General features: G+C 40.6%; 1 protein-coding gene across 1 annotated transcript; it reads right to left on the reverse strand.

The window, feature by feature from the left end:
• Positions 1 to 1,300: 1,300 nt before the first annotated feature.
• LOC141582940 (ATP-dependent RNA helicase DDX3Y-like) lies at positions 1,301 to 17,729 on the reverse strand. The gene is made up of 17 exons (XM_074392393.1): positions 17,579 to 17,729; positions 15,055 to 15,115; positions 12,714 to 12,761; positions 10,132 to 10,261; positions 8,701 to 8,856; positions 8,521 to 8,620; positions 7,749 to 7,884; positions 6,907 to 6,992; positions 6,578 to 6,676; positions 6,335 to 6,495; positions 5,766 to 5,910; positions 5,517 to 5,661; positions 5,085 to 5,266; positions 4,896 to 5,013; positions 4,458 to 4,611; positions 3,984 to 4,117; positions 1,301 to 3,779 (listed from the first exon to the last, which is right to left on the reverse strand). Exons 1-17 carry the CDS (start codon positions 17,621 to 17,623, stop codon positions 3,700 to 3,702), a joined length of 1,980 nt encoding a protein of 659 aa, XP_074248494.1. The 5' UTR covers positions 17,624 to 17,729; the 3' UTR covers positions 1,301 to 3,699.
• Between the last annotated feature and the right edge of the window lie 8,378 nt (positions 17,730 to 26,107).

Below are 26,107 nucleotides of genomic sequence, written 5' to 3' on the forward strand. Positions count from 1 at the left end.
ACACCTACTGAAAAGATGCAGGACCATTCCTATTCACCATAACCATATGAAAATGTAACCACTACAAACTAGAAATCAGGTGCTTTTAACATGATAGGATTCCACACAGCAATCAGAATGTTACAATTCTAAGTAACAATATAATCTCACCTCACAAATACAACATTTACCGCAGGAAACCAGTCACAAAAATGTAAGCTGCAGATTTCATTTACACAAAGGTTACGAATAGGCAAAAGCTTCTCTGTGCTGCTAAAACAAAGTGCCTATCCTTCGCAGTTTGAGGTCAGTTGCAAAAAGAGGACCCAAAGGGACACTGAGGTTCTTGACTTCCTTAAAAAAACAAAATGTATTTCAGACATTAACATAATAGACCAGTTTGCCTATCATTGTGTGTGTGTGTTTTGTGTGTGTGTGTGTGTGTGTGTGTGTGTGAGAGAGAGAGAGAGAGAGAGAGAGAGAGAGAGAGAGAGAGAGAGATGGAGTCTTGCTCCAAAGTACAGTGATGTGATCTTGGCTCCCTGCAACCTCCGCTTCCTGGGTTCAAGGGATTCTTCTGCCTCAGCCTCCCGGGTAGCTGGCACAAACCACCATGGTGTGTGCCATGTGATTACAGGCACACACCACCATGGCGAGGCTAATCTTTGTAATTTTAGTAGATATGGGGTTTCACCATGTTGGCCAGGCTGGTCTCGAGCTCCTGACCTCGTGACACAACTGCCCCGGCCTCCCAAACTGCTGGGATTACAAGCGTGAGCCACCATGCTCAGCTTCGCCTATCATGTTTAACTGGTGCTAACTGCCTGCTACAGTGTGTTAAATGGGGACTGTCAGCCTCCAGAAAAAAAGAAAAGTTCGACAAAAGGTGTTTATCCCATCTCAGCTATCATTAACCAGCTCCAGTTAACTCTTAAGTAGGTAACTAATGAGAGTCAGAAAGTAATTTGTCAGTCAAATGACTTTCTACTCAATTAATTCTTAGTTCAGCCATCCTTGATGTCAAAAATGCTTAAAATAACAATCACACTCATATTAAGTTACTTAGACCAAAATGCAATACCCGCTGCACATATAGGCCTTTCAGATTTCCATCAGTCCGCAATACAGATCCTGCCTCTGTACTCCAAACCTTACACCACCCTCATTCATTCCAATATGTAAGGCAAGTAAGTACTTCTAGCCTCCAGACCTATTTCTCAAACAGCTTTGGTAGTTAGCCAAGACACCAGATTTCCAATCTTCAGGTTAAGGGCACAAGTTCATTTTCAACTTAACATTAAGCTACCAGTGACAGCAGAAAAAAGATTTTTAACTTTTTATTGTAGTAAAATCAGAGTAACAGAGCACATGCAGTGCCAGCATCTGCAACTAATACAATAAGCAATTACTAAACTTACAGTGACTCGAGGTTCAATGGTTACATTCAGCAATTACATTCTTTACTGAAAATACTGCTGGCTCATGAAGCTGAATGTAAGTCACTGATTACGGCAATACACAAAAATAACGACATGTTTGAGGACTGTAAATATGCCAATCACTGAAAATCAAAACAAAACACGGAACAAAACTCAGAGAACGTGTGTGGATGTAGACACTTCATATCAGTGTTCAGATGTGTTTCATGAGTATCTTAAGCATATCAAAACCTTGGCCTGTTTTAAATTCAAGTTGACAATTTTGTCTTACATTTTCTCAGAAAATTATAGCTACATTGCCAACGTCGAGTCTGCTTAATTGCACTCAAGTTTAATAGGACTTAACACTAAAAGCTCACGCTACCCCAAAACATATTTCACATATGGTGACATTTGACATTCGAGTGCCAGTGTTTTCTGTACTGTCTTTCGGTCAAGTTTCTTTCAACTTTCAAAGAATCATTTTTAGGCTTACAAAAATAAATATTTGTCAAAATTTTCAATAAATATATTACACAACTAGCAGCAGAAAGTATCTAAAATCTGTTGTGTGCAAATAGTTCTCTTCTCAACTATCATTCCATGGTCCCAAATAAAATTTTACAATCTACTTCTTGACTGGCTGCATTTAACAATCTCCGAGAGACAAAACAGAACTGGGAGGCTGATGACACGCACACAAGACATACATACATACATACGTATAAACATAAATTCTCTGAATGTGCAGTAAAATAAGTACTTTGTAAAAAGTTACGGGCAAAATGTACAAGAGTCTAAACTTATACTAATTGAAATAGCACCTTAACAAATGACCTCAATGCTGTGAAGTGCACCTACTTATAAATTTTAGAACAAGGCACAATGTACTTGAAAATCAATTGCACTTTAAAAAATTTTTGCCTACTTCTTATGCCACTGGAAAGATTTGTTTCTGAAGATCACTGCATTCTGGCCACAAAATCAACACAGAATTCCTAGTGGCAAAGACATTTTTAGCGGTGGACAATCATCTTTGGCCAAAATTACCACCAGAGACTATAAACACAGTGGAAACGTATGCAACCAAAATACACTAAAACTGCACGTCGAGAGCGCATACCTTGCACAGTTTAGTACATTTGTGCAACCTGTGTGATTTCAAGGATTTGTCAGTCTTACATTTACAAAGTCTGCAAGTGTAAGCCATTTTAACATTTCAGAGCAGCTTTATCAGAGCATTGTGAATCTGCATTTAAATTAAAGCCTGCTGCATAATTCTTCCTGTTTAAATTCCTTCTTGACCAAAAAACATCAACGCCAGCATGCATTTAAAGACCAGAATCCAATCAGGCCTGTCGTGAGGCTTGGTCATTGCCATAGTGAGCCATTCTAACATTTCAAATTTTTATAGCAGGCATAAAAAAACTAATTAAATGATAACTCCCCTCCACATTTTATCAAAGCTTTAAACCTTTCCCGTGATAGTATGCCCACATTTGCCTAGCTTAGAATAAACTTCCTAAACTTTAAAAGAGAAACTGCTGTATTTACTCGAATTAACTTTAAGAGCACTTTCAAAAATATTAATGGGTATGGCGATGCATTCCACCTCATCGTGACTGGAATGGCTTATTTAAAGAGTGTAAGTTTCCAAGTGCCTCTGCAGGATACAGTGAGCAAATGAGACCCTAGTACAGGTTGGCCACATAAAAAAACTATGCTTTCATGCTTTAAGATGATCCCCCAACCCCAAAGTATGCAAGAATCAAACAGTCCGAATGCAGGCTACTGTCTGAAGATATGTTTTGTTTTTTCCCATTTATATTTATGGATGAGTTGATGATTCCTGTTGAAGTTGTATCACACCTGTGTGCCAAGGTTTGATTTTAGGCCAAGTTTGGTAAATTAATTTTGTCAAAACATTTGCTGTAGTGAGCATTACTGATCCCACAGGACATCAAAGTAATAAGCCATCTAAAGTTACAGTCACAGTACCTTAACAAGCAAAACGATCCTTAGCCACAAACTTATAAATGCAGTTTGGGGTGGGACGAAAGCAGGAGGGGAAGAGTTAAATCCAAACTACAGCAATTAAGTCTTCAAACCAATTTCTGAATAGGGCTGCTGTTTTATTTCCTTTTGTTTTTCTTCTTGTGACTTTGCGCTCCCTTGAATTTTCAGGACAATCACTGCTGTTAATGTACTGCAAGTTCTTGAGGCTACACAATACAGTCAGGCTAAGTTACATGTTGTTTCCATATTAGCTTGTCTGTAAGGGTGACTTTGCTGCAAAGCAGATTCAGTTGCCCCACCAGTCAACCCCCTGAGAGGTATAATTTCCTCCATATCCATCGCTATTGTAGAAGCCTCCACAGACACCTATCAAGAAAAATGTTTAAAGAGAAACATTATCAATTCATGTTCTTCTTTTTCTCAAGTACTGTAAGATAAACCCAATAAAAGAAATCTAGTTTTAGAGTTTGTGTCCCTCAGAAATTAAATTTCCCCAATAAATGATGGTTTGAAAAAAGAGGACTCTTAAGAATAACAAAAAGCCCTTCCTCAAGGAAAAATAAACATTACCTCCACCAAATCCTCTACTGTTGCCGTAACCAGTTCCACCCCTGTGGCTGCTGCTTGCACGACTACTACTGAAGCCAGAACTGCTGGAACCACTACTCTGTCGATAGTCTCTAGCACCAAATCCTCCGCTGAATCTATTATTGTAAGCAAAAATATAGCATGGCACTGTAAGTATCAAGTGGGATTAAACAGTATATTCCTGCTTAGACTTCCCAATTGCCAATTTAATTTTTCAGTTCAGTTCCATTATGTTCTAACAGGAACCTTACCATTATTGTTCCATGTGTTCTAACAGAGTTTCTAAAGTACTCAGTCGTGAAGAACTGACACTTAATTCCATGTCACCCTTTCTAATAATTACCCCTTGCCCGAAATATTTATGTATTATAGTTGAATATAACTTAACAGTTAACTCTGAAACATTGCTGCCCCCAGTAAGTAACAATGAGGGTGAAGGCTCACAACACTGTGTACCTTTTAGATCGTCCACGATTGCCACCCCTGTAGTGGTGTTCATAAGCCATATGTTCCAACCAAGAAGGCACTTCTTGTTTGGCTTCTACAAGAAGATCCAACAAATCCTTTGTAATATTCACATTTTTTTCATTAAAGAATGAGGTGGCAAGGCCTACGGAGATCGAGAAAAGTACATGAACTTTCCATTAAGTAGCATGGTGTTCTTACATTCCTATATTCCTGTATAAAATACTGTAAGTCAAAACTAAAATATGACATTGTGAACTGTAGCACAACCAAACCAAAGGGACGGAAAGAAAAGTTTAGTTCGCTGATTATTCTAAAATTTTCCCTCAGATATAAACGTTCTATGTTGAAGGTTCTTTGTCAAATCTTTGTTGCATGCATCACAATAAAAAAAAAACTAAAAATCAAACTTGCTGACAAAATTCTTACCCAGGTTTCCTACACGTCCTGTACGGCCAATACGATGCACGTATTCTTCAATATCGCTTGGCAAATCAAAATTGATAACGTGTCTCACATTTGAAATGTCCAGTCCTCGTGCTGCCACCTGAAAAGCAACTTTTATTTTAAAAAAAGCACTACACACACATGATTAATTAAAAAATAAACTTTACATACAGCTGTAGCCACAAGAATTGGGCTTTTCCCCGAGCGAAACTGGTGAAGGGCCTCCTCTCGATCTCTCTGGGATCGGTCTCCATGAATGCTAGTACAAGCATATCCTTCATGGTGTAAGAAATCCTCCAGGGAATCCGCTCCCTTTTTGGTCTCGACAAACACCAGAGTCAGTGAATCCCTCCCTGAAAAATCAGAAGGCTTTGTTTACTCATAATGAATTAGCATCGCTGGTTAATCTAAATATTGACTGGGTTAATTCTAGTCCTTGTGCTAGAATAAATCCTGGAAGCAATGCAAACAGACCCAATTAGAGTAAACATTGTTCTAACCATGTTTAGAATGAGGAGAAGAGGCAGGGGGAAGGGACAGAAGAGATGTAATGAGATTGTCCTCACAGGTAACTGACACTATTATTATTATTCATAATTTTACCTGCTGTCCCCAACAGATCAAGCAGAAATGACCGTTTATCTAAGTCTTCCACCCAAAATACTTTCTGTGTGATGTTCTCAGAGGTAGAGCCTACTCTGCCTACAGCCAAAAAGATATATTCATCCAAAAAGTCACGAGCAAGCATCTGAAAAAGTGAGAAAAATACTCGATTACCTACTTTAGTACACAAATTATCTAAGGATAATAAACACAAATGTTCTCAACATAAATGGAAACATCAAACAATACCTGTATTTCTTTAGGAAAAGTAGCACTAAACATCATAGTCTGACGAACACCCTTTGGTGGCATAGTATCTTGTTCAACTATACGACGTATCTGAGGTTCAAATCCCATATCCAACATCCTATCAGCTTCATCCAACACTAAGTACCTGTTATGAAAAACCCTCAGTTGATCCTGGATCATCTGATCTGAGAAACTAATTACTCGGCATAGTTACGTAACTAATTACACGAATGTAGTCCCTCGATCGGGAAATGTTCCAGTGTCACAATCTGATAGATATGCAACAAACGCATACACGCACGCATGCACACATGCACACACACACAGAGAGACACAATCATGAGACAATACGGCTCAAGATGACAACCAAATGAGCCATATGTTGACTGCTAAAACTTAGAGCCTCTATTAAAATTTCACTTACTCTTAAACAAAAAGGTTAACTGCAATTTTCAAAACCATGTGGCAAATTAAATTATCAAAGTTCAGGCAGTCCTAGTAAAATACTACAGAAGTAATCAACTTCTAATACAAAAACAGATGCATCCCATATGAAAAAACTGACGTACTTGCAGAAGTCTAAGGCTATCTTTCCTCTTTCCATCATATCCACTAGACGTCCTGGAGTGGCTACTAACAAGTGGCATCCACGTTCTAAGTCCCGAATCTGCTGACCCATATCAGCACCACCATAAACTACACAAGGGCGAACTCTAGATCGGTAAGAAAACTATAAGCAAAGAACATGTCAGTGGCCATAAAAACATCATTTGCAATGAGAAAAGCAGTAATCGTTAAAATGAGTATTTTACTTTTCTGGCTTCCTCATAGATCTGTACAGCCAATTCTCTCGTTGGGGCTAAAACCAAGGAAATTGGGTATTGCTTGCGGCGCCCATACCTTCCATTTTCCTAAAAAATAAAAATAATTTAAACTTTCTAACCAAAACTATAATTCTTTTAAAAAATTTACCAGTTTCCTTTTATATAATGTGCAGATTACATCTACAAACTTTTTTCCATTGGGTAAACGGGGTGAAAAAATAAAAATAAGGTGTAGCTGGCATTGTTTACAAAAGTCAACAGGCATTTACAAGGCCTTTTAAAAACAAAAATGTCTTATTTTACAACAATACCTTTACCTTCACAGCCTTCAAAGCTTCTCCTGGACCATCTGTATATATCTGACTCAGTATGGGCAAAAGAAATGCTGCAGTTTTTCCAGACCCTGAAGACAAAACACTGGCTTATCATTTCCGAATATTAATTGTTGATAAAGTGTTCTCAATGCTCTCAAATTACAATAAAATTTTCCTTACTCCATTTCCAATTTTCTAGGATATACAGTCAATTTATACAGCAAACCTAAGACGTCAAGTGCCTTCTGTGCTCTATTTTTAAACAGTACATTTTAATTTGTACAAAACACAACCATTTTGTCTGAAAAGTGGCATCAACTTTCAGTTCAACGTTTCTTTGTAGTGGCCATATAGTCTTGGAATGTAAAGCAGCAATCAGTAAACTTTACATCTGTAAAGAGCTAACTAACAGTACATGGCTCTTGCAGGCCAGTCTCTACAAGAAAACATTTTTTTTTTAATCTGTACCAGATCTCTGGCTAACCTCTATAGCACAGACATAACAAATGGGTATTTATATTTGAATACAGCAGTTGCAAAATAAACAAGTGCTAGGTTTGGCATGAGGCTGCAGTCTGCTAACTCCCGTGGAGTTACCTGAAAAAGATGCAATTCTGTTTCTTAAAGAAGGTATTCAAGCTGACAATCTGCCATGTGCTTCCTCAAGACGCCCAGATACAAATACTAGTTTCATCTCAAGGATCCAAAGGTACAGACAAAAAGGCACATCCCCAAGCTATCTCAAATGCTAAACACAGGATTCAGACATCCCTTCAGAACATGCTACTTTTCAAATAAGCCCAGTTAGATAGTCTTAACTTCTACTATTTATCAACTAAGCTTACCTGTCTGGGCACAAGCCATTAAGTCTCTTTTTCCCTTAATGATAGGAATGGCATGTTTTTGCACTGGAGTAGGACGAGTATAGCGAGTAAGCTCAATGTTCCCCATGATAATTTCTCCCATGTCAGTATCACTGAACTGTCAGGAAATGTAGCCGGGTTAATCAAATACAAGAAAATATAGAAGTAAACATGGCAGATATAAAATGCTGCATCTTTTGCAATTTCTGATTTACACTAACACATTAATCGAAGTAACCAAACTGAGTGTGATTTGGTTTACGGATGTTATGATTTCATTTAAAGAATCACGGTAGTTTTTACAAAAATGGACTCCTGGGTTTAAAAAATCGAAAAAGCGTTTGGAGGCAGGCATGGTGGCTCATGCCCGCAGTCTTTCTTCTTTTTGAGACGGAACCTCACTGTGTGGCCAGGCTGGCGGGCAGTGGCGCAATCTTGGCTCACCGCAACCTCCGACGCCTGGGTCGAAGGGATCCTCCTGCCTCAGCCTCCTGTGTAGCTGAGCTTACAGGTGTGTGGCACCATGCCCAGCTGATTTGTGTGTTTTTAGGAAAGACGGGGTTTCACCATGTTGGTCAAAATGTCTCTATCTCCTGACCTCATGATCTGCCCGCCACAGCCTCCCGAAGTGCTGGGATTACAGGCATCAGCCGTCGTGCCCTGCCAATTCCAAGACTATTCTCAACAGTGACATTCACGTTTCATAATCCAATGGGTTTGCAGTAAGAACTTTAAGAGTCAAACAAAAACTTACATTTTCAATATGTGCAGGACAGTTACTGCCGGTTGCCTCTACTGGTATATCATCGTATTTCTCAAAGTTAATCCCTGTGTTTCCTCCAGAAAACAGTTCCCTGAAATCAAACAATTATTACATGTGTATTAATTGTTATGAAACTCATGGTTTAGTACAACATGTTTTTCAAAAACTTACCGCTCTAAGCGTTCACTTGGTGGAAGTGGCTTGGACCAATCACCTTCATCTGACCTGTCATACCAACGACTGTGTCCACTCCGTTCGTATCTACCAAAGCCAGTTCTGTCACGACTGCCAATACCATCATGTTCACTCCGTCCACGGTCATCAAATCTGAATGGCACGAGCAATCAAAAACACACGATTTGGCCGATAGCGGGTTATCACCTCTCTAGAAATGTCCTTGGGTATCAGCTGAGTTACTGAACACAACCACCCTTAAACGACGTCAGCAACTCAGTGTTTATCTCGTGTGAAATAAGCCCCTCTAATTAACCAGTGCTTCTCTGTAATTTATGTCTTTATTTTTAAGAAAATCACAAAAATTTTTATAAAATTACACAGCTTAGACCTCACATGCTAAGAATTAGGATTAGACACTTAGAACTAGTGCATACTTTACATCTTCATTCAAAATAGTATCATCTAAATATATTTACTGGTAGGAAAGCAGGAATAACGCATGAAATTTTTTAGATATAAAATTTTTAGATATAAAAAAGTAGAAGACACATGACAAGAGAACATCTTTTAGAGTTTTATTCCTATTTGTGAAAAATAGAAGACAGGATTAAATTCAATTATTAGGGTTTTTTGGTTTTTGTTTTTTTCTGAGACAGAATCTTGCTCTGCCACCCAGGCTGGAGTGCAGTGGTGCAGTCTCAACTCAACGCAGCCTTTGCCTCCTGGGGTCAAGCGACTCTCCTACCTCAGGCTTCTGAGTACCTGGGACTACAGGCACGTTCCACCATAGCCAGCCAATCATTCTATTTTTAGTGGAGATCGGGTTTCACCGTGTTGGTCAGACTGGTCTCGAACTCCTTACTGGTGATCCTGCCACCTCGGACTCCCAAAGTGCTCTGATTACAGGCATAAGCCAACCCACCTGGCCCCGTCACTACTAAGAAAAGAATAATCAGCCGGCCAGGTGGTGGGTGCCTGTAGTCCTAGGTACTTGGGAGGCTGATGCAGGAGAATCACTTGAAACCAGGAGGCAGAGGCTGCAATGAGCCCAGATCGCGCCACTGCACTCCAGCCTGAGCAGCAGGGCAAGACTCAGACTCAAGAAACACACACACACAGATGCACACACACAGGCACGCACGTGCGCGCGCGCACACACACACACAGTGTTTAAAGCTGTCACAGACTGTATCATTTGAGACAGACTTCGTTGTGTCAAACCGTGTATTCATCTAATTTAATAAATTACTTTTAGTAAAGACCTCTTACTGCTAACAGAACAATGAGTAAACCAACATTCTGCTTTAAATCCATGACTAGTCTCTTAAAGACATGCTCAAGGACCATTAAAAGTATGAAGAATGAGAACCTGCCAAATTAAGATTCCTATATTGCTACAGTATAAACATACAAGCTGAGATTTACCTTCCCCTTGAACCACTTCCACGATCACTGAAATAACCAGACCTTCCTCTGGATTCTCGAGACCCAAAACTGCTATATGCATCCTTATCTCTGCTGCAACTCCAACCTGAACTGTCTTTATCAGAGAATCCTTCAATGAAAAAGCAAAAATTAAAAGCTGACGAGACTTTTACATGATTTGCATCTTCTCAAATATGAAGTCCTCCACATGTAGTCTTCCTTTACCTTATTCTTGTGGGAACAAAGGTCAACAGGTCCCACAAGCAGAATTTTTACAAGCCCTAATGTTTTCTTCTGCCAGAGATGATTAAATGAGGCAAAGTAATCTCATGACCTGAGAACAATGTAGCCTGCATGTAACATAGCTACGATACTAATACTGTACTATCACAATAGTAATAGTTTTCATTCACCTTGTAAGTATAAATTTTATGTATCCAAAATGTAAACCTACTCCAATGAAATTATTCATGACTTTTTTTAAGCTATGACTGACTGGGAGGGATTTCAGCTCCCTAATTTTTAAGCTCAGCTTGTAGCTAGTGCAAGCCCATTATGTTAGTTTCCCAGTTATGTTCCATCTTTCACAAATCCTGAATAACGTAACAAAAAATGTGTTAAACCTAAACGTGTGACATAAGCTATGTGTAATATACATTTTGGGAAGGTCCAGCTAATGATTACCTCAGGCATTGTGGGTTACCTAGAGAAAAGTTTGAACTAAGAGAAGAGATCTACATAATCAGAAAAATATATGTCAGACCTATTAAGACAGAGGATTTCTAATTACTCTTTGAAAATTTCAGGCATGGGACAGTAAGGATACAGCAAATTCGGTTTTCCCGTTGACAGAGCTCTATTTCTTAAGTCACTATTACATCGTACTACCTAAAAACAACATTTCTCAATCCATTCATATAAAGTTATTTTAACACAGTCTCACATTCAGGGATGGTCAACACTTTCTGTTTTAGTATTAACAACTAAAACTAAGTTGCTAAAAAAGTCATTATGTGCTACACTCACACATACACTACTGGCCTACCAAGAGACTCAACGTAATTGTGTAATCTTAATATCCTCACTGAGAATAAACGTATACGTCAGTTTACAAAACCCTCATTATCACCTACTTTCATCCTCTACAAATGGATAAAGGAATGCCAAGAGTAAACTCCCTCCACAACCGCAAACTTACTTGAGGGCTTACCTAATTCAAACATTTAATTAAATGTTTAAAGTTACAAATTTAGAAAGTTGTAACTTTAAATTTTCCCCTGGTTTTAAAAATCCAGTATTAGGGCCAGGCGCGGTGGCTCAAGCCTGTAATCCCAGCACTTTGGGAGGCCGAGGTGGGTGGATCACGAGGTCGAGAGATTGAGACCATCCTGGGCAACATGGTGAAACCTCATCTCTACTAAATGTACAAAAAATTAGCTGGGCATGGTGGCTCGTGCCTGTAATCCCAGCTACTCAGGAGGCTGAGGCAGGAGAATTGCCTGAACCCAGGAGGCGGAGGTCGCAGCGAGCCGAGATCGCGCCTTCGCACTCCAGCCTGGGTAACAAGAGCGAAACTCCGTCTCAAAAAAAAAAAAAAATCCAGTATTAGACAAATGACCAATAGTACTTCCTGCATTAAGGAAGTTAGATGTTTAACGTCTCTTCCAACCCCGCAAGCACTAAAATATCGCCAACTCTCCTTAAGGCACTTACTACTTCCAGCCAGATACAACACTAAGAATACTTGTGATAAAAGACATTTTGCAGTTACTCTGAAAAAAGAAAACAATCATTAGCTAAGTGGTCTTCTGATAAACATATACAGACTTAAAAAGAGGGTACAGACTATAAACAAAGAAACACAAAGCCAACCACAAGTAACTCTACCCACTCCACACCCCTTTATCATTAGCTTCTTTCCTTTTGCTTTTAAATATTTTTCCTGATATTTCCTTCTCCTAGAAATTTTTTGATGTATATGCAGCACTCAAAACATCACCCCAATTAAACTTTTCTAACGTACTCTTCTACCTTACAGATTTAATAGTAAACAACCCTAGGTTTTTTAATGCATTTCATACAACACCTTTCAAATGAAGTTTTTTGAGTTGAAACCAACAGTATCATCAGCTTATTGAATGTGGCCCGAAGTGATAATCTTCCAACTGTTAACTAGCCTGAACAACAACAACAACAAATAAAAAACATTTCACCGCGACAACTTTTCAAGACAGAAGCAAGCAGGACTTTATCACTATACAGTTTCTTTGACATAAGGCATTCGCACAAATATGACACTCTCAAATTCAAACCATGTCATAAATGTTACCAACAGATAAAGTACCATAGTTAACCTACATAAAACCCAAAGTCTTTGGGCTCAGTAGGCCGAAGGACACAAGAAATATCCATCATTCAACATTACATGAATTTTTCCAAAGAAAGTGCTAGTTCCTAAAGACGGTCCAAAAGAGGCACAGGAGGGGACAAAAAGTGTTCACAGACTTCCTCAAGTTACCTTTCTCCCTAGGCTTTGATGAGCTGCTAAAGGTTAGACCTACAGAGTTGCCTTAAAGACATACCTTTAGATGCTTCTCTGTTCCTTAAGTGAGGAGGTATATACCGTCCTTCTAAAAGAGAAAATGTAAAATTAGAAGCCTATGACATCACCACGACGCTGCATATATAGAAAACGTCTATTAAAAGATAGGTCCTGGGAAACAAACTTTTAAAACCTGTATTTTATACAGGAAGCTACTTTGCAAGACGAAGGGAAAAAAATGCTTACTCAAAAATACACTGTAAACCAAATATATTTCAGTAGCTAATAGTGGTTATTTAATAATAATGTTTTAAAAGGCTCTATTTCAGATAACTGCTACATGAAATCAACACTCATCATTAAACATGGCCATTAGCCCAACCTAACAGTGTACTGCGGGGGGGGCGGGGTAAAGATTCTATGTGCTATACTAAATCATCTACCCAGTCAGAGGCTTTAAAAAAAAAAAATCTGAAGATTAAAGTGAAAATTATCTGGAAAACCAATCAAGTGTTTCAATTTAAAACAACAGCCCACTCTATGGCTAAGAAGCAAAATAAATTAACTTATAAAGCAGAAGAAAGTCTACTTTAGTTAACTGATTACCTGATTTTATTATCCCAAAATCCAGACTTTATCTAAACCTCCTACTTTTGGATTTAACTAAACATCCAAAACCGTCTCTACCAGTTAAATCTCTGTAAGGTTCCTATAATGACAGTTTGAAATACTCTGTAAGACTTAAAGTGGTTTTGTTTGTTTGTCTGTTTGCTTTTACAGAGTGTACCAACTGCTTTCCTTGTTGAAAGGAAGAAACCTGGACTCAAACCAGAGCTACTGCCAAATAAACACCAACCTTCCCTCCTATCCAAATAGTACCCTCATGAAATCTTCCAAAAACAAGACCAATGCTTTCAAAAGAACACCTTTATAACTAATCTCCTTTCAAAAGAATACAGCTAACCCACCACCACAAAATCAGATGAGCTTGATTTTATTATTCAGTGTTAGTTAGCTTCTTCATGGGCAACGGCAGCACGTATGGCACGTAAATGTTTGGGTTTCCCTTGCTAGGTTTAACACAATGCAGATCAGTTCACAAAGATGGGCTTATATCCCATGCTGGGCCAGGAGTGAATGATACTGCTTTTCTACAAATAATGTGTATTATATTAACGTCCTTGGATTTTTTGCTTTTTGTTTTTGCGACACGGTCTCTGTCACCCACACTGGAGTGCAGTGGCCTAATCTCCGCTCACTGAAGCCTCCAGCCTCCCAGGATCAAGCAAATTCTCCCATCTCAGCCTCCCAAGTAGCTGGGACTGCAAGCAGGTACCACCGCACCAGGCTAATGCTTTGCATTTTTCGTAAAGACAGGTTTTCCCGTGTTCCCAAAGCTGGTATCAAACGGCTGGGCTCAGGGATCCACCTGCCTTGGCCTCCCAAAATGCTGGAATTAAGAGGCAGGAACCACTGCACCCTGCCCACCAAGGTTTTCCTTAAATTCCCTTAACTCAAAAATAACAAAACACTGTATTAATAAGATACACTGTTTTGTGTATCTTACGTACCTAGACATAGCAAAATATCACATATTTTCATACAGTCTAATTGAAGAGAAAATAACGTAAATTTAAAGTTTTAAAGTCCAGTAAGATATTAACATTAAGCTCTGATAAAGGTTCCATGGTGGGGGTGGTGTGTGTGTGTGTGTGTGTGTGTGTGTGTGTATGTGTGTGTATGTGTGTTTCAGACGGATTCTCACTCTGCTTCGGGCTGGAGTGCAGTGGTGTCATTTCGATTCACTGCAAACTCCACCTCACCCAGGTCAAGGGATTCTCCTGCCTCAGCCTCCGAAGGAGCTGGGAGTACAGGGGTGAGCCATCACGCACGCTGGGCTAACTTTCTATTTTGAGTAGAGCCGGGGTTTTGCCATCTTGGCCTGGCTGGTCCCCATCTCCTGACCTCCAGCTCCACCCGCCCCGTCCTTCTAGAGTGCTGGGATTACAGGCCTGAGCCACCAAGCCCAGCCCGAGGCTCCATTCTGTAAAAAAAAAAAAAAAAAAAAAAAAGTTTTCCGGCCGGGCACGGTGGGCTCACCCTGTAATCCCACAACTCTGGGAGGCCGACGCGGGCAGGTCAGGAGATCAGCGACCCAGGCCATCCTGGCTAACGTAGTGAAACCCAGTCTCTCTCCTAATACTATTAGCCAGGCATGGGTGGCGCGCCTGTAATCCCAGCTACTCGGGATGATGAGACAGCACAATCGCTTGAACCCGGGAGGCCGAGGTTGCAGGGAGCCGAGATGGCATGTCTGCACTCTAGCCTCGCCTACAGAGCGAGACTCGGCCAAAAAGAAAAAAAAAAAAGGTTTTGCTTACTGCTTGCTGTACTTGCTTCTCCACTCTGTGTCTCCGAGGAGTTCAGGTCCAGATCAGCAAGCTAGAAAAGAGGTATCAAGAGCTCACATGCTGACACACAAGAACAGGTAAGATCACAAGCAACAAATAAGAAGACCTAGATTCCAGTCTTATCCTGTACCATACAGTTGGCTGCCGTGGCTGCCTGGGATTACCTGACAAGATTTTAAAGATGCTTAAGTCTATCAACCATGACAAATGCAAATGGCATCACCTGAATACCAGCAGCTTCACAGTAACGGAGTTCAAATTCATTCACTCCAAACAAATTTTCTTTAACAAGTTACCACAGCAAAAGCTTTCCAAACTAAAAAAAAATTTACCATCCATTTCTCAGCAATTTCAACATTCAATTTAGCTACAGTCGTAATAGTAAAATGTTCCCAAAGACAGTGGTTTTCTGGATACCCTAAACCTAGAAGTAAATGGACACTGGAACGTCTGAAGATTCCTTCACGGTCTATCTGCCCCAAAGACCGTGCAACTATGTTTAAGGCAGATAAATTCCTAGACATTAAAAGTTAAAATAAAAACCGACTTCACTATGTCTTGAGTACTGTGCAGCTGTACACAGCTGTCATTTCATCTTTGACACTCTATAAAGGTGGCAGTGTTCATTTCTCCCATTTTAAACATGGACTTCAGGGGACTTTGGTTATGAAGTTAAAAAAAAAAAAGCGACGCATCTTTTCTTTAATGCTTCTACAATGACATTCCCAATCTTACGTCCTCCTCCTTATACGGACAGATTTTTAAACTACAGGGAAAAAAGGTGATTTCACTTTATGGGCTTGCAGCGTTAATACCTTACCAAGAACTGCTCAGAAGCGGCGGGGAGTGGGGGTGTGGGGACAATCAGATACGTCACAATCGGTTTCGAAAAACAAGGGCAACGCCAAGAGCAAGTTTGTCAGCTCTTTGCACAAGCTTTCTACGCCATAACACGCTCACATATATACTGAAAGTTCAAGATACTATCGACTTAAAATGCTTCATCAATTAAGATACTGTATTTAAAAACCTCGCCATTTGAATTCGGTTACTACTTAATTGTAGTGAAGTAGACAGCACGGCTTATCAAGAGTTAACTGGTTGCCAGTTACACAGAAAACGTTATAAAGTCGTACTGCCGAATTCTCTATTTCTACGGCCCATTTACCATATTAACAATCAGTAAATTGCAGGCATTAATATGTCGCAGTGAAAAATAATCTCAAAAGGCAGACCGTTAAATCCCTCAAACGACCCCTAAGCTTTATCCTCTACTCATTCTCGCCGCCAGACGTGGGAGGCAAGAATGCAGGCATAAGGGTCCAAACCACTGCAGCGCAAAATGCAAGCGTACAGTAGGTTCCTGACACGGAACACGAGCCTGATCTAACACGTACAGCGCACATCCTGCCCCCTCATCGCCCAGACTTCAAAGGTAAAGGATCTGTCCTTAATGTCCTTAGACCTATATCAACATTCCTTCTGCGGTAAAAAGAAAGTAAACCACGAATAACCTGTCCCGCTAATCCAGCGGTTAATCTCCCACGGGCCGACTTCTTCCCCTATCGCCTAACGCAAAGGCCCAGTACTACACAAAAGGCGCACAGCTGTCCGCTAGCCGGCTAGCCAGTGGCTCTCCGAGTTAAGAAAGGGGTGTAGCGCAATCCTGGATCCCTAACCTTCCAGGTGTCTTCCCGCTGGCGTCCAGTTGCCATTATTTCTAACACAGGTCAAGGGAACCAGCCGGCGGCCGTTCTTCCTCCCTCCCCGCTACCCGTTTCCGGTTCTCCTACGTCACAAAACTTTCCACACCGGACACGGAAACGCAGTTTCGGCACGCTCTGTTGCTCCATCCCTAAGGGAACCGGGCAAAACACGATACAGGACAGTTGTTTCCCTGTGCTTTATAGTCACTCGCCTTCAGGAATTCCATAGGCCCGGCCCCTGCAAGGGCCACAGCGCTGCTCAACTCCTACAACCGAATACAAAGACTGTTGCCATTTGCCCGACCAAAGACCATACTCTTTCTCCTCGGTACACACACAGACTGGGTGGCCTGAATGCACTTTCTGCCTGAACGACACCTGTGTGCATATGTCACGGGCACCTGGTGAAGGCCTAACCGCCAGACTTAAAAAAAAAAAAAAAAAAAGTCCCTTCTTTTGTGAACCGCCCGTCTCCCCCACGCCTCTATCCGGTCACGGTCGCACATGCGCATCTCCGCCGACCGCTCACGCGCGCACGGAGGCCGCCATTGCGTGCGGCCCAGTACGGTACGAGAATACCGCCGTCAACACCACCCTTAAGGCGACGGCCGCCGTCCGCTCTCCCGTACGTGGGCTGTCGCGGTCTCACACGGTTTCTTTCCCGTTTCACCAGACTGGTGAAACCGTTAAGCGGTGAAACTGTAATACCAATTAGCAATGCACCGGAAAACCACGTAGGCCACGGAAAAGGTCCCGTAGAAAACCTGGGTAGGCTCATTTCGACTCACCTGCTCTTCCAGTTCAGGGTCATTTTTCACCACCACATCACTCATCCCTGAAAAGAAGCGAAAACTCTTGACAGCGCACTGCAGGTGTGATACCGAAAATCGGCGCTCTCTCCGGAAAGCCTCAGTTGTTCAGAACACTGCTTAGCCTACGTGCTAAGATGGCCCCGCCTACAAGTTACGTCAGCACGCAAGGCGTTCGTCCTCCTTGGCTCCACCCCTTCGCCCCCGACCAATGCGTTCACCGGTACATTTACTTAGGTCTAACCCGCGTTTATTTAATGGTACGATCTCAGGTTCACGTAGTAAAGTCTAAAAGGCTCTCAAAGTTCGCCAGATCTTTCTTATATACGCCCTCTCACAGTGTCTTCGATTTCTGGGCAAGTAGCTGCAAGTTGTCTTTTGCCTCTTTCCCCTTGAGAATCTTAAATATAGTACCTTCGCACACCTAACTCAGTCTCCCTCCCTCTTCCCCACCCTCAACTTACCTTCCTTAAGCGTTCTCTGGCCTTTTACTTCCGATAATCTTGGAAGTTTTCTAAAATCTACCCATTCTAAGTAGCCGTCGCCTACCTTTGACAGCCTTCACTCAAGTTGTAATTAGTCAAAGCTCAAGCGTAGACGGATTAGGGTCTCGGGGTATCAGGTGTTAGGCACCGTGATCATTTTACGTGAGCGATCCAGGGTGGTGTGAATACAATCCTCAGTTTAGGGAGCTGAATTACGGCACCTGAGGAAAGCACATACGCCCTGCCAGAGACTTTAGAGGCTTGACTGGCTTAGGCAGCTGCGGTTCAGCTAGGAACCCAAAACCCTGTAAGTTTTCCCAGCTATGCGTCTGCGCTTTATGAGCATATGGCCTTAGCGTCACAGGATGACGAAACAATAAAGCAATTATATGCTGAATGACTCTGGTGGTAACACACCTACCTGGTGTCGTAGGCCCTTAACCCACACTACCTGAGGTCTCCGGTTTTGACGAAACAATAAAACAATTATATACTGAATGACGCTGGTGATTACACACCTACCCAGGGACCTAGGCCCTTAAGACACACTGGCATAGGTCCCTTGTTTTTTCCAGCGCCTTGCAACCTAACTTAACCAATGGTATATTGCGTCCCCAAAGCCAGCCTAGCCCTTTGGATCTTGAAAGACTCTTTTGTTGCCCAAAAGAATCAGGGTTGAGGTGGATGAGCCTGCTAAAACATCTACACTACAGCTGTCCCACGTTCAGAACAACTTACAGGTGGCTTGAATGTATGCGAAACAGTCTTTTGCCCCAGAAAGAGATACTTTTCTTGGCAAATTCTCAGTCCTCTAGTCCAGATTCAGCAGACAGACAGACAGACAAAACAACAACAACAGCAAAAATAAAAAAACAACCTCTTATATTACTGGATCGCTGGCTTTAGCCATATACGTGGTTTTACAAACACTTTTTCCCTCTACACTCTCAGCGAAACCAGATTATAAACAAGTTTTACACTGTTCTTCAAAGGATTTCCTAGTGCTAAAATTCAAATACCCTGATTCTCAAAACATTATCACAAATATTTTTGCTGTTCCAAATTTAATTTAAAATTAAAACATTCAAAGTGATTGGAACATACACATTCTATTAAGTGTTCCCACAGTGAAGTTGCTTCACTCCTTTGGTAATTCAGAAATTGTAGCTAGTTTTTTTTTTTTTATAACATATTTTGTGTCGACACCTTTACCATTCTAAAGTTAAATCCATCCATGATATAAAATAAATGTACTGGCTTTCTCCATTTTTAACCTTCCTTTCACGAAAGAATAAACTCAACAATGCATAATGCTGCCCCTCTCGCCCCTAACAAATGTAATTGTAATAAAATTAAAAGAATTATTTATATTATATTTTAGCATGTAAATGACATCCTCTGTGAATGAAATCATACTGGAAAAAAAGGTCAGAACAAAAGGCATAGTAAAAGAAATTTTTGGTGGAGCACAGTGGCTTGTTACTGTTATCTTATAACTATCGGAAGCTTAGGTGGGTGGTGAGTTCAAGATCAGCCTGCATAGCAAAACCATGTCTCTACATGGCAAAACACTGCCTCTACATAAAATACAAAAATTAGCTGGGCATGGTGGTGCATACCTGTAGTCCCAGCTACCTAAGAGGCTGAGAGGTACAAGAATCACTTAGGAGCTGGAAGTTGCAGTGAGCTGAGATTGTGTCACTGTACTCCAGCCTGGGCAACAAACAGGCTGAGGCCATGCCTCAAAATAAATGAACTAATAGAGAGAGAAGGAAGAAAAGGAAGAAGAAAGGAGGGAGGGAGGGAGAGTGGGATGAAGGAAAGAGAAATAAAAAGAGTGGGGAAGAAAGACAGAAAGAGAAATAAAAAAGAAAAGAAATTCTCAGAGGACAAAATATCAGAAAGTTTAATGAAATTCACTTGTCCCACAGACTAACATTTCTTTTCTTTTTTTTTTTTGGAGACAGAATCTTCCACTGTCACCCACAGTGGAGTGCAGTGGCATTATCCCAGCTCACTGCAGCTTCTACCTCCAGGGTTCAGACAATTCTCTTGTCTAAGCCTCCAGAGCAACTAGGATTGCAGGTCCCTGCCACCATGCCTGGCTAGTTTTTGAAATTTTACTAGAGAAGGGGTTTCAACATATTAGCCATATAGTCTCGATTTCCTGACTTCATGATACATCTGGCTTGGCCTCTCAAAGTTCTAGGTTACAGGCATGAGCCACCACTCCTAGCCAACATTTATTTTGTGGTTTGGTGGCAATAAAGAAGGGAAGGACTCTCCAGTAAACAGAAGGATAATTTTGGGTGTGGAGACAAAAACAAGTTGCCTGCTGAGATTATTTTTATCCTTTTTAGCTGTAACTTTGTTTTTTGGTGGTAAGAGGGAGGGACTTCTGAAACAGCAGATTATCTACAAATGACTGGTAATGTAACAAAACTAGAAGAATATTACTGTGTACAGTGATAAAATTTGTACAGAGAAAGATCTTTCACCATAAAATACTTCTGTAAACCTTTATTATTCTCAGAGGAATATGGGGACTCAGCATATTCCTATGGGTGAGTTTGGACCTATCCCAAATTCTTCCTTTCAGAAGGTCCAAAAACCTCTTTTGCAGTCTGGATCTGAACCCTGTTCTGGTAACATATCTGCATTTTCAACTACCTGCTAATGTTATTAGGTTCATGAGATCTGATTCTTACAAAAGAGGTAATTATTACTGCCCTAGTTATACAGATGTTGCAACCTACCAGCATTATTATTTTAAAGGCTTTTAAAAACATTTTCAAGTTTTATTATTTTAAAGCTATTCTTGTTCTTAGTGTCCAACAGAGGATTTTTTTGTTTGTTTTGCTTTGTTTTGTTTTGTTTTGTTTTGTTTGCTTTGTTTTGTTTTTTTAAAGAAATGCAGAGTTAAGTACAACCCTGGGACTTTCTTTGTGAACTAACACTATAAGTTGACAATATAGTAGTAATGCTGTAAGCTAACAACCACAATATGTATATCATATAAAAAAAACTACACACTAGTCTTAAATGCCACAATTCTGTGAGAGGTGATACATTTCTGAATATAGAAGTCAAAGAGCTTTGGAATATTATCTGCCATAAAAAAAGCAGTGTTTTCTCTACATGTTACAATATGGATAAACGTTTAAAACATTGTGCTAAGTGAAACAAGCTACACATAAAAGGAGCTATAGTGTCTGATTTCACTTACATTAAATACCTATAATTAGCAAATTCATGAAGACAGAAATTAGATTTGAGATTTGCCAGGGTCTGAAAGGAGAAGGTAATAGAGACTTATTGCTTACTAGTTACAGAGTTTCTGATAGGGGTAATTAAAATTTTTTTGAAAATGATTAGTGGTGACAGTTATAAATATTATGTCTCTAATTAATGCCACTGAAATGCACACTTAAAAGTTATCACAATGCCAGATTTATGTTTTATATGTGTGCCACAATTTAAATTAGAAATTTAATAAATTATGGATCCAAGATGGCTGATTAGGAGCAGCTCAGGATTGCAACTCCCAGTGAAAGCGTGGAGGGTGAGCGGATGCTGCATTTCCAGATGGATTTTTATTGCCCACAGATCAGGAGATTTCCAGGCAGAGGAGACCATGGGTCACCAGCATGGCTGTTTTGGCTGGTACCCCAGTGGGGCAGTTCTCCCTACAAAATACACGGGTCCAGGCACCATTTTAGCTGGTGATTGGAGCTCCTGGGAGACAGAGTCATCGATTCAACTGACTAAAAAGGGGACCGAAACAGGGAGACAGGCCAGGAGATTCCCGGGCAAAAAAGCACCATGAATCTCAGCATGGCTGTTTCAGCCAGCGATGTGGGTCCCTGTATGGGAAATCACATGGATACTGGCACCCTTTCAACAGGCAACTGGAACACCTGGGAGACAGAATCGGCCATCCAACTAGAATTTATAAAAAAGAAAAGAAAACAGGACTCTGAGACAGGGAGCCAGGTGATCAGTCTCAGCTGGTCGCACCCCCACAAAAAAAGCAACAATTGGAAATACTCTGGATTGAGAGTTACAAAGCAAGCACAGCTGAACGTGGGACAGTCCAGCATTGTGGGGGAGGGGCATCCACCATTACTGAGACAGGACACCACTAGGAATGTAGTTTGCCATTGCTGAGGCAGCCTGCCATTGCTTAGGCAGTCTGCCATCACAGAGAGACTGCCATTATAGAGGTGGGCCACCATTGCCTAGGCAGTTCTAACTGCACTCGTATAAACAGGACTGCAGGGAAGTTCACACGACAGCTAGGTGGAGCCCCAGCAGCTCAGCAAAGCCTCTGCAGGGAGACTGCGACTAGGCTGCCCCCTTGCTGGGCAGGGCAGCCCTGAAAAAGGCAACAGCACAACAGAAACTCATAAATAAAGCCCTAACTACCTGGGAAAGAGCACCTGGGGAAATAAAAGATGAGTGTTTATGAGTTCTGCTGCAGCAGACTTACACATACCTGCTCAGCAGCTCTGAATGAACAACGGAACTCACAGCTCAGCACTTGAGCTCCTCTAAGGAATAGATGGTCTCCTCAAGCAGCTCCCTGACCCTCATATATCCAAAGAGTTACCTCATAAAGAAGAGCACAGACTGACACTTGGCAGGTATCCTTCAGGGACAAAGATAGCAGAAGAAACTGGCAGCAACCGTCACTAATCTGCAGCCACTGCAAGTGATCCCCAGGCAAGCAGGGCCTGGAGTGAACCTCAGCAGTTCTATAGCAGAGGGGCCTAACTGTTAGAAGGAAAACTAAGAAACAGAAAGAAATAACTTCATCATCAACAAACTGGACATCCACTCAGAGACCCAAACTGAAAGTCAACAACTGCAAAGATGACAGGTGGATATATCCACAAAGATGGGAAGACACCAGTGCAAAAAGAATAAAAACACCCAAAACCAGAATGCCTCCCCTCCTCCAAGAGATCACAATTACTCACCAGCAAGGGAACAAGGCTGGATGGAGAATGAGTGTTATGAATTAACAGAATAAGCCATCAGAAGGTGGGTAATAAGAAACTTCTATGAGCTAAAAGAACATGTTCTAACCCAATGTAAAGAAACTAAGAACCTTGAAAAAAGATTTGACAAAATGCTAATGAAAATAAACAACTTAGAGAGGAATATAAATAAATTGATGGAGTTGAAAAACACAACACGAGAACTTTGTGAAGCATAAACAAGCTTCAACAGCCAAACTGGCCAAACAGAAGAAAGGATATCAGAGCTTGAAGATGAACTCAATGAAATAAAATGAGGCAAGGTAGAGAAAAAAGGGTAAAAAGAAATGAACAAAGTTTCTAAGAAATATGAAATCATGCAAAAAGACCTATCTGCATTTGATAGTTGTACCTAAATGTGACGGAGAGAATGAATCCAAGATGGAAAATACTCTTCAGGATATTACCCAGGAAAAATTTGCCAACCTAGAAAGGCAGGCCAACATTGAAGTCCAGAAAATACAGAAACACCACAAAGATTTTCTTTAAGAAGAGCAACCCTAAGGCACATAATCGTCAGATTCACCAGGGTTCAAATGAAGGAGAAAATGCTAAGGGCAGCCAGAGAGAAAGGTCGGGTTACTCACAAAGGGAAGCCCATCAGACTCACAGCAGATCTCTCAGCAGAAAACATGCAAGCCAGAAAAGAGTAAGGGCCAATATTCAACATCCTTAAAGAAAAGAACTTTCAACCCAGAATTACACATCCAGCCAAACTAAGTTTCATAAGTAAAGGAAAAATTAAATCCTTTACAAACAAGCAAGTACTCAGATATTTCATCACTACCAGGCCTGCTTTACAAGAGCTCCTCAAAGAGGCAGTAAACATAGAAAGGAACAACCAGGATCAGCCACACCAAAAACATACCAAATCGTAGAGAGCATCAACACAATGAAGAAACTGCATAAACTAACAGTCAATATGACCAGCTAGCATCAAAATGGCAGTATCAAATTCACACATAACAATACTAACCCTAAATGTAAATGGGCTATATGTCCCAATGAAAAGACACAGACTGGCAAATTGGATAAAAAGCCAAAATCCATCAGTGTGCTGTATCCAGGAAACCCATCTAACATGCAAGGACACACAAAGGCTCAAAATAAAGGGATGGAACAAGATTGACCAAACAAATGGAGAGCGAAAAAAGGCAGGAGTTGCAATACTCATCTCTGGTAAAATAGACTTTAAACCAACAAAGATCAAAAGAGACAAAGAAGGACATTACATAATGGTAAAAGGATCAATGCAACAAGAAGAGCTAATGATCCTAAATTTATATGCACCCAATACAGGAGCACCCAGATACATAAGGCAAGTTCTTAATGACTTAGGAAGAGATTTAGACTCCCACACAATAATAGTGGGAGACTTTAACACCCCATTGTCAATATTGCACAGATCAATGAGACAGAAAATTAACAAGGATATCCAGGACTTGAACTCTGATGGGGACCAAGAAAACCTAGTAGACATTTAAAGAACTTTCCACCCCAAATCCACAGAATATACATTCTTCTCAGCACCACACCACACCTACTCTAAAACTGACCACATAATTGGAAGTAAATCACTCCTCAGCAAATGCAAAAGAATGGAAATCATAACAAACAGTCTCTCAGACCACAGTGCAATCAAGATAGAACTGAGAATTCAGAAACTAACTGGGAACTGCACAGTCTTATTGAAACTGAAAACTGCCTCTTGAATGTTGACTGGATAAACAATGAAATGAAGGCAGAAATAAACATGTTCTTTGAAATCAATGAGAACGAAGACACAATGAGAACAAAGAATCTCTGGGACACATTTAAAGCAGTGTCTAGAAGAAAATATATAGCAATAAATGCCCACATGAGAAGCAAGGAGAGATCTAAAATCAAAACCCTATTATCAAAATTGAAAGAGCTAGAGGAGCAAGATCAAAAATACTCAAAACCTAGCAGAAGACAAGAAATTACTAAGATCAGAGCAGAAGTGAAGGAGATAGAGACACAAAACACCCTTCAAAAAATCCATACATCCAGGAGGCGATTTTTCAAAAAGATCAACAAAATAGACAGACCACTAGCCAGATTAATAAAAAATATAGAGAGAATAATCAAATGGATGCAATAAAAAAATGATGAAGGGACTATCACAACAGATTCCACAGAAATACAAACCATCAACAGAGATTATTACAAACAATTCTATGTATATAAACTAGTAAACCTGGAAGAAATGGATAAACTCTGGACACTTGCATCCTCCCAAGCCAGAACCAGAAGGAAGTCGAAACCCTGAATAGACCAACAAGGTCTAAAGTAGAGGCAGCAATTAGGAGCCTACCACCCAATAAAAGCCCAAGACCAGATGGGTTCCCAGCCAAATTTTACCAGACATACAAAGAGGAGCTGGTACCATTCCTTCTGAAACTATTCTAAATAATCCAAAAAGAGGGAATCCTTCCTAAATCATTTTATGAGACCAACATCATCCTGATACCAAAACCTGGCAGAGACTCAGCAAGAAAAGAAAACTTCAGGTCAATATCCATGATGAACATGATGTAAAAATCTTCAATAAAATACTGGCAAGCCGATTGAAACAGCACATCAAAAAGCTTATCCACCATGATCAATTAGGATTCATCCCAGGGATGCAAGGCTGGTTCAACATACACAAGTCTATAAACGTAATTCGCCACATAACCAAACCAAAGGCAAAAATCACATGATTATCTCAACTGATGCACAGAAGGCCTTTGACAAAATTTAACAGCCCTTTATGCTAAAAACCCTCAATAAATTAGGTATTGATGGAACATATCTCAAAATAATAAAAGCTATTTACGTCAAACCAATAGCCAATGTCATACTAAATGAGCAAAAACTGGAAGCATTCCCTTTGAAATCTGGCACTAGACAAGGATGCCCTCTCTCACCACTCCTATTCAATATAGCACTGGAAGTTCTAGCCAGAGCAATCAGGCAAGAAA

This window comes from Saimiri boliviensis, chromosome Y, assembly GCF_048565385.1.
Source record: "Saimiri boliviensis isolate mSaiBol1 chromosome Y, mSaiBol1.pri, whole genome shotgun sequence".
In the NCBI taxonomy this organism is placed as follows: Eukaryota; Metazoa; Chordata; class Mammalia; order Primates; family Cebidae; genus Saimiri; species Saimiri boliviensis.

What these genes read in the sequence shown, in the direction of transcription:
- LOC141582940 (XM_074392393.1), bottom strand. Translation starts at nt 17,623, where the DNA reads ATGAGTGATGTGGTGGTGAAAAATGACCCTGAACTGGAAGAGCAG. An exon ending in GTCCTGCACATATTGAAAAT is followed by an intron (nt 7,885 to 8,520) that starts GTAAGTTTTTGT and finishes ATTTCCTGACAG; the next exon opens with TTCAGTGATACTGACATGGG. An exon ending in CAGTAGAGGATTTGGTGGAG is followed by an intron (nt 3,780 to 3,983) that starts GTAATGTTTATT and finishes TTTTCTTGATAG; the next exon opens with GTGTCTGTGGAGGCTTCTAC.